At 51.6% G+C, this 8957-nt stretch overlaps 1 protein-coding gene across 2 annotated transcripts in view; it reads left to right on the top strand.

The window, feature by feature from the left end:
* Positions 1–8194, top strand: part of PPT2 (palmitoyl-protein thioesterase 2) — an 11395-nt gene extending 3201 nt beyond the window's left edge. The window contains exons 2-9 of one of the 2 annotated variants that reach the window (XM_015569893.1): positions 25–218; positions 465–618; positions 1064–1159; positions 1254–1361; positions 2088–2171; positions 2287–2371; positions 7193–7247; positions 7413–8194. In XM_015569893.1, coding sequence (XP_015425379.1) covers positions 33–218; positions 465–618; positions 1064–1159; positions 1254–1361; positions 2088–2171; positions 2287–2371; positions 7193–7247; positions 7413–7556 — 912 coding nt within the window. In that variant the 5' untranslated portion in view covers positions 25–32 and the 3' untranslated portion in view covers positions 7557–8194. Of the gene's footprint in view, positions 1–6; positions 219–464; positions 619–1063; positions 1160–1253; positions 1362–2087; positions 2172–2286; positions 2372–7192; positions 7248–7412 lie in introns of those variants that run through there. The other variant, XM_006772845.2, reaches the window with a different exon arrangement.
* Positions 8195–8957: the final 763 nt, after the last annotated feature.

Consider the following 8957-nt stretch of genomic DNA (forward strand, 5'->3'; position numbering starts at 1 on the left):
CGCTCACGAGCCCCCCCTCCCCAGGTGAGAGCATGCCGGGGCTCCGGGGGCCGCGGCTGCCCCCCGCGGGGATCCTGCTCGCGCTGCCCTTCCTGCCGCTGCTGCTGCTGCCGGCTGCCCCCGCGCCCCGTCGCGCTTCCTACAAGCCGGTCATCGTGGTGCACGGGCTCTTTGACAGCTCGTACAGCTTCCGCCACCTGCTGGACTACATCAACGAGGTCTGGCCGGGACACCTGGTTGCGGGGCGTTGGGGGCGTCTGCGGTGTCTAGGGAGGACGCGTGCGGAACCGAAAGCCGCCCCTCTGGCCTGCCGGTTCCTCGGGAGCTGGTGCTGGACTGGGGAGAGTTGGGGGTGGGGACGAGACCCCCGGTTCTAGCGGGGCACAGTAGGCACTGGCGCAGCCTGGGGTGGAGGGAAGGGCTTCGCAGCCCACCCCCAGCTGCAGCATTGCCGCTTCCCACAGACACACCCTGGGACTGTGGTCACGGTGCTTGATCTCTTCGATGGGAGAGAGAGCTTGCGGCCCCTGTGGGAACAGGTGCAAGGGTTCCGAGAGGCCGTGGCCCCCATCATGGCAAAGGCCCCTCAAGGGGTGCATCTCATCTGCTACTCGCAGGGTAGGTGACCCCCTAATCCCAAGCACTGTCTGAAGCTTGATCCTTACCCGAGGGGCACTGCCTAGTGTCCCCTTTTCTGAACCACAGTGTCCAGCAGGACCCCGGTGCCTGAGCCCTCTTTTCTGACTTCCCTCAGCCCCTGGGTCTCATCTCTGTGTCCTCAGTGGCCACACTGCTACCCGCTCCCTTCCCCATTACCCATGGTTCTTGGCCCTAAGAGATAGTGAGGGGGCAGTAAAAAACACCCCAGAGTCAGGGTCAGAGACCCCTGACCCTAAGGCTGGCTCTTGGCTCTGTCACTGACGTGATACGGACCTTCTGCCGCAGGCCGTGTCTGTTGTCTGGGCCTCAGTCTTCCTTCTGCGCGTTGTGGTGGGGGAGGCAGCGTGGAGACTGTTGGGCTAGCTGTCCCTAAATCCCTGCCCACGTGGTGGTCTGCCCACAGGAGGCCTGGTGTGCCGGGCACTGCTCTCCGTGATGGATGAACACAATGTGGATTCTTTCATCTCTCTCTCCTCCCCTCAGATGGGACAGTATGGAGGTCAGTGGGTACGGTGGGCTTCATAGGGGGCCCTGAGTTTGGGGGGGGTGCCACAAAGGTTTGGGTCTACTTGGTGCCGCTGTTCTCTTGCCAGACACGGACTACTTGAAGTGGCTGTTCCCTACCTCCATGAGGTCTAACCTCTACCGGATCTGCTATAGCCCCTGGGGGCAGGAGTTCTCCATATGCAACTACTGGCATGGTGAGTAGGGGAGGCTAACCTGGACCTCCATGGAGGGGTACCCTGGAGGCTAGGGCCTGCTGCTCCCCCCTCTTCCATAGCCAATAGCAGTAACGATAGTGATAACTTATATTTATTGAGCACAAAATGCTTTATGTGAATCAGCTATTGTCTCAGAAAGTACAGTGTGGTGCAGAGGTCAGCAAACTTGTTCTTTAAAGCGCCAAAGGGTGAATATTTTTAGTTTTTTAGGCCATATAGTCTCTGTCACAGCTCATCCGTTCTGGCACGCCTGTGTGAAAGCCGCCATGTGTCTGTTCCAATGAAACTTCCTTTACAGAAACGAGCAGTGGGCCTAGTGCAAAAGCCTAAGGTGCTTTTCAAGACCATGGATGCTGGGTCCAGGCTGCTGGAGTTTGAAGTCTGACCCTGCTGGGTGCCTTCGGGTGTTCCTTAGCCTTCCCGTGACTCAGTTTCCCTCAGCTGTAACAGAATAATATCATACTTACCTTACAGGGTGGTTGGAAGCATTACATAAATTAGTGAGGACAGCATACTTTGAACAGTGTCTGGCTCACAGTAGGTGCTAGGTAAAGGTGTTCGCTATCATGTTCACAGTTATTGTTGCTGCGTTACATTACTGTTCACCTTGTCTATTACTGAAGCCTCCCGATGGCCTTCCGGTCTCCGGTCCTGCCCCCTCTCCCTGCTCCTCTGACTGTCTTTCTAAATGCTGTTTGTACCCAGATCCCCACCACGACGACTTGTACCTCAATGCCAGCAGCTTCCTGGCCCTGATCAATGGGGAACGAGACCATCCCAATGCCACTGGTGAGACCCCAGGCTTCTACTTGGGAGTCATTTTCTGCTTTTCTGACCGCTGTGTTCCCCTCCAACCTGGCCCGGCCCCCATGCTGACTCGGGCTCTCTTGCTCCCAAACTGCAGCATGGCGGAAGAACTTCCTTCGCGTGGGCCGCATGGTGCTGGTCGGAGGCCCTGACGATGGTGTCATCACCCCTTGGCAGTCCAGGTAACGAGGGGCTGCACGGCCTGAAGATTCGCTAAGGCTACCCCCTCATCCCCATCAGTCTTCATCGCATACCTAACACTGGTCCCACTGTCCAGTTAATGCCTGTCAGCCAAGACCCAAACCTGGGAGCCACCCCCCAACCCCTTGTACGTAGCCAGTCACTGCATCCTGCTGATTCTATTTCCTCTCCATCCCTACCACCCCTAGTTTTATAAAAAACTTTTAGCTTTGAAATAATTGTAGATTCATAGGACATTGCAAAGATGGTTTAGAGAGGTCTTGTGTACCCTTCACCCAGTTGCCCCGATGGTTGCATCTGATGTAACTATAGCACAGTATCAAAAACAGGAACTTGACATTGGTACAACGTGTGCAGACATTCCATGCCCTTTTAATCCATTTCCTATCACCTCTTTTACTTACCTGGTCTGCTGTGATTGCCTCCTACTCATCCCTTCCACCCTCTTCCTCTGGGAAATCCAGGTCTCCGTGGCACTGCGTGCGAGCCTCGGTTCCAGATCTCCATGCGTGCTCTGAAGTGTCACTGACCTCCGTAGTCACTCATTGAGCACTGCGTGCCGTGACGCTGTTCTGGGCCTGTGAACAGCTGTCAGTGAAGTCTCTGCTGTAATGTAGCTTACACTCTAGTGGGGGGACGGATAACAGATGTAACTGTCTGTGTCAAGTGGGAGTGAAATAAGGCAGGGGACGGCTGTCAGGAGTGGAGCCTGTTTTAGAGAGTGGCCAGAGAAGTCCTCCGGGAAGAGGTGCCCTTTGCGAAGAGATGCCCTTTGCACCGGGCCGAGGCGGAAGGAAATCGGGGAAGGAGTTGTGCAACAGCGTGGGGGAGTAGGCCCGGAGAAGGACAGCACCTGCATAGGCCCTGGGGCTGTGTGAACAAGGGAGCTGGGGAGAGAGTGGGAGAGGAGGTTGAAAGAGGTAGCAGGGAGCCGTTATGTTGAGCCTTTGTAGGGCAAAGGCCCTTGACTTCTTTTTTTAAAAAATATACACAACATAACATTTGCCATTTTTAATGTTTGTATGTATTATTTATTTTTACAGAGAGAGAGAAAGAGAGGGGGAAACATCAATCTGTTGCAGAGAGAGAGAGAGAGAGAGAGAGAGAGAGAGAGAGAGAGATCCGTTGCCTCCTATATGTGCCCTGACAGGGCTCAAACCCAAAATCTGGGTATGTACCCTGACTGGGAATTGAACCCCACTACCTTTCGGTGTACCGATGACGCTCCCACTGGCGGAGCCACACCAGCCAGGGCAAAATTTGCCATTCTTAAATGCACAGTTCAGAGGCGTGAAGGACATTCTGTTATTGTGTGACCATCGTTACCATCCGTCTCCAGGACTTTTTTTCTTTCCCAAACTGAAATTCCATATCCATTAAACACGAAATCCTCAGCCCAGCCTCCCCCAGCCCCCAGCAACCACCACCCTTGACTATAGTCTGAGTAAAATGGGAAGACATTGAAGGGTTTTGAGTGAAGGAGTAACATCCCTTATATAATAATAGTAAGAGATGGGATTTATTTACATTTCATTTCAGTTCTACAACCCTGTAAAGATAGTGATAGCTTGTAGTTACGTAGCACCTTTAAATAAAGCTCAATTTAATCCTCAAAACAACCTTTTCGGAAACTTGGGTGCAAAGAGATGGAATTACTTGCTTATGCTCATGGAGTTGTAAGTGGTGAAGTCAGGCTTTCTCTCTGTTCACCACATGTTTTCCTGCCTCGCTGCGAAGGAGGTACTTCTGACATAGGACACGGGAGCAGTAACATGCCCAGCTGCACACAGGGGGAGTGTGGCAGAGCTGGAGTGCAGATCCAGGTCGATGTGTCCCTGCTGCTCTCCCACGCCTGGTGAAACCCAGCTTCTCCACACGGCCTCCAGGCCCCCAGCCCAGCTCCCTGCGGGCCCAGCTGCACCTCCCTCTGCGCCTTTGCTCTTGCATCCCATTGGCCTGCAGCAGCCTTGCCTAGTCCAGGGTCATGGCGGGGAAGCCTTTGTTGATGCTCTAAACCAGGGGTGCTCTAAAACGGGCAGGCCAGGTAAGGCCCCACAAATCGTTTGGTCTGGCCTTGCCAAGGCATTAGGGGTGAATTAATTAAATGTTTGACCAAATACAGCAGGCTAATTTTTAAGTTGATAATTTGGTATGGCCATGGAATTATGTTATAAACTAGGGGCCCGGAGCGCGAAATCGTGTGAGACCCTAGACCCACCACGCCACGAGACCCATCAGTGCACCTCCTGGTGACCGGCCGTTTGGTCGTTATGGTGTTACGGCCACTGGCCTTTTATAATATAGATATCCAGATTGCCCACGGCAGAAAAAAGGTTCCCCACCCCTGCTCTACAGTAAGGCAGTGGCTTATCTTTTCTCCTGTGGCCCATTGGACTTATTATTAGCATTCAGTTATTCATTGCCAGCATCCACTCAATGCTCATGCCAGTTATATATTCTTTTTTTTTTATTTTTTTATTTTTTTTAAATATATTTTATTGATTTTTTACAGAGAGGAAAGGAGAGAGATAGAGATAGAGAGTTAGAAACATCGATCAGCTGCCTCCTGCACATCCCCCACTGGGGAAGTGCACGCAACCCAGGTACATGCCCTTGACCGGAATCGAACCTGGGACCTTTCAGTCCGCAGGCTGACGCTCTATCCACTGAGCCAAACCGGTTTCAGTTATATATTCTTAATGAAAAAACATGTTCAGACCTTTTTAAAAAATTTTTAAATACATGTTTTTATTGATTTCAGAGAGGAAGGGAGAGGGAGAGGTAGAAACATCAATGATGAGAGAATCATTGATCAGCTGCCGCCTACATGCCCCCTGCTGGGGATTGAGCCCCCAACCTGGGCATGTGCCTTTAACCGGAATTGAACCCAGGACCTTTCAGTCCGCAGGCTGACGCTCTATCTACTGAGCCAAACCAGCTAGGGCTTAAGACCTTTTTATTTTGAAACAATCCCATACTTAAGCAGTTACCAAAGTAGTACAAGACAATCTCATATACTCATTACCTAGTGTTTATAAATATATATTTCAGAGAGGGAAGGAGAGGGAGAGAGGTAGGTGCATCAGTGATGAGAATCATTGATCGGCTGCCTCCCACACGCCCTCTACTGGATGTTTGTGAACCGTTTGAGAGTAGGTTGAAGACATAGTATCTCTTTATCCCTAAAACTTGAGTATGTTAGTGCATATTTCCTACATACAGGGCATTTTTTATAAGTGCAATACAATGATCAAAATCAGGAAATTAACATTGATATGGTACTCTCTAGACCAGCGGTTCTCAACCTGTGGGTCGCGACCCCTTTGGCGGTCAAAGGACTCTTTCACAGGGGTCGCCTAAGACCACCCTGCATATCAGATATTTACATTACAATTCATAACAGTAGCAACTTTACAGTTATGAAGTAGCAACGAAAATAATTTTATGGTTGCGCCCTGACTGGTTTGGCTCAGTGGATGGAGGCCAGCCTGGGGACTCAAGGGTCCCAGGTTCGATTCTGGTCAAGGGCATGTACCTTGGCTGCGGGCACATCCCCAGTAGGGGGTGTACAGGACACAGCTGATGGATGTTTCTCTCTCATCGATGTTTCTGGCTCTCTGTCCCTCTTCCTTCCTCTCTGTAGAAAATCAATAAAATATTTTTTAAAAAAGTTTATGGTTGGGTCACAACATGAGGAACTGTATTTAAAGGGCCAGAAGGTTGAGAACCACTGCTTTCTAGACCTTATTCAAATTTTTCTAATTATCTGTTTTTTAAAAAAACGTTTCTATTGATTTTTTAAAAAAATTATTGATTTTTTTACAGAGAGGAAGGGGGAGGGATAGAGAGTTAGAAACATCGATGAGAGAGAAACGTCGATCAGCTGCCTCCTGCACACTCCCCACTGGGGATGTGCCCCCAACCAAGGTATATGCCCTTGACCGAAATCGAACCTGGTTACCCTTGAATCCGCAGGTCGATGCTCTACCCACTGAGCCAAACCGGTTAGGGCTCTATTGATTTTTTAGAGGAAGGGAGAGGGAGAGAAAGAAACATCGTTGAGAGGGAGAGAAAGAAACATCGTTGAGAGAGAAACATCCACCGGCTGCCTCCTGCACACCCTCTACTGGGGATTGAGCTGGTGACCTCTTGGTTCATGGATTGACACTCAACTACTGAGCCACACTGGCCTGGCTCTAATTGTCTTCTTCTTCTTTTTTTTTTTTAATATATTTTTATTGGTTTCAGAGAGGAAGGGAGAGGGAGAAAGAGATAGAAACATCAATGATGAAGCAAGAATCATTGATCAGCTGCCTCTTGCATGCCCCATATTGGGGATTGAGCTGGGCCCTGACCAGGATTGAGCATGTGCCTTGATCGGGAATCAAACCGTGATCTCCTGGTTCATAAGTCAACACTCAAACCACTGAGCCATGCTGGCTGGGCTGTCTTTTTAGGGAAAAAAAAAAATTCCAGTGTAAGATCAAACCCAAGATCATGTGTTAGTTTTCATGTCTTTTTAGTTTCTTAATCTTGACTACTACCAAAGTCCTCTTGTCCAGTACATTGATATTTTTTAAGTGTATGGACCATCTATTTTGTAGAATGTCCCTCAGTTTGGGAATTCAGTGATGCCGTATCTTCCATGCGTCACCTCATGGGGTGCATGATGTCCAGATAAATATTTTGAGGGTTCTCCCTGCTGCCTGTCTCCCCAACAGGCTGTGAGTTCTTAAAGGATCCTACCCCACCTTGATTTTCTCCAACTCTCCTGATAATGGCCCACCCCCATCTCTTTGTAGCTTCTTTGGTTTCTATGACGCAAATGAGACGGTCTTGGAGATGGAGGAACAACTGGTGAGTCCCTGGGATTTCTTCATGCCCGTCCCAGCTGTCTGTAGCCCTCCCTACTGCTGACTCATGAGCTCAGAGGTTCACCCTGGGAAGGGGCCCGAGACACCAGCAGGAACTCGCGTCGTCTCTCCCTGTGTCTTTCTCCCATGCCCCTTTTCCCTCTCAAAGGTTTATCTTCGGGATTCTTTTGGGCTGAAGACGCTCTTGGCCCGGGGGGCCATCGTGAGGTGTCCCATGGCGGGGATTGCCCACACGGCCTGGCACTCCAACCACACCCTTTACGAGACCTGCATCGAACCCTGGCTCTCCTGAGGACATGCCCTGGGGTCCCGAGGAGCTCCAGGCCCAGAGACCAAGTGGTGGCCTTGGAAAGCGGATGTCAGCTCCGTTGCGCCTGTGACCATGTCATTGCACACTGCCCCCACCGACCAGGGCTCCCTGGACCCCCTCCTCTGCTCTGTGGTGACAAATCCTGGTCTCCCCACCTCATGCCTTCATTTGGGGTGGCTCCATGCTCTCCCATCCTCCCAAGGCTGAGGTTGGGAAGTGAGAAACCAGGTTTTTAACTTGTGGCTGCTCCTCCATCTCCGGCTGTGCAGGAGGGGAACCCAGCCTGCCCACCACGGGGTCTTCTCCCAGGCTGCTCAGGACACTGTTCCTCTGTTCCCGCCGAACTTCCCCATCGTCAGCCCTCTCACCCCCAGGAAGGACTACCCATGAGAGCGGGGTCCAAGGCTCCCCTATGGGTACAGTTCCATTCTTGAAGTGTCAATGTTGGGGAATATCTGTGGCCTGCAAGGCCCATCTCAGGTTTGGGGATCCCCCAGTCCCTATGTTCAGTGTTGGGGTACTTCCTGGGAGCCTATTTTCTTTGAGGCCCCAGCCCCTCCTTTAGCTAACCTTAAATGGGTGTTACCCTGTATTTATGGAAATAAAATTCCATTTCCTCAGTGTGGCTTGGCTCATTTCCAGGTGAGGGAACCTGGCTCCCCAAAAAGGGTGGGAATGGAGAGCCCGAGGCCTGGGTGCCCGGATGCCTGGTCTGGGGTGGGACCCCCTGGTGTTTCCGCTCTCTCAATGCCCATTCTGTGTGGGTTCCTGATTCTCTGTGGGTTCTTTCCTTCTGAGAACAATTCTCTTCCTGTCCCAGGCTGAGATTGGGGGGCTGAGCACAGGACCTCAGTGGTTTGTGCCCCAGCTTCATGGAAGGAATGTCCTTGCCACCCCCAGGCCAGCCCAGGGGGCTAAGGGTCAGGGTAAGCATTTCTTGAGCCCCTTTCCAACCTTTGTAGACCAGAGCTGGTGAGGGGCTGGACAATGAGCCTCCTCTTCCTTGAAAGGAGGAATTTTGACAGAGACAATAGGGCCCTGTCTACTCCGGCAGAGGGGGCGGTGGCTGACTCAACTGTGCCCCCTCCCAGGCCCTGACAAATGTCATCAAGAAGTGGGGTCCGTTTTCCCCTAGTGCCCTGGGTTGCCCCTGCCCCTCTGTGATGACTTCCCTTCTTTCTTTCCTCAACTGATCTTGCCTCTTCTCCCATGACCTGACCCCAGTTTAAGGGGGAGGCTAGGGCCAAGGGTACTGGTAGTTATATAGCAAGTAGCCTCTGCTGATTTGGGGGGTCCAGAAAGAAGGGGCCTCAGAAAGTTGGGAAGATACTTTTAGGGGGCCCTTTGCCGGGGTGGGGCAAGTGGTGAGACTTGGACCCCACT

The sequence above is a fragment of the Myotis davidii genome, unplaced genomic scaffold, assembly GCF_000327345.1.
Source record: "Myotis davidii unplaced genomic scaffold, ASM32734v1 scaffold1006, whole genome shotgun sequence".
Lineage (NCBI taxonomy): Eukaryota > Metazoa > Chordata > Mammalia > Chiroptera > Vespertilionidae > Myotis > Myotis davidii.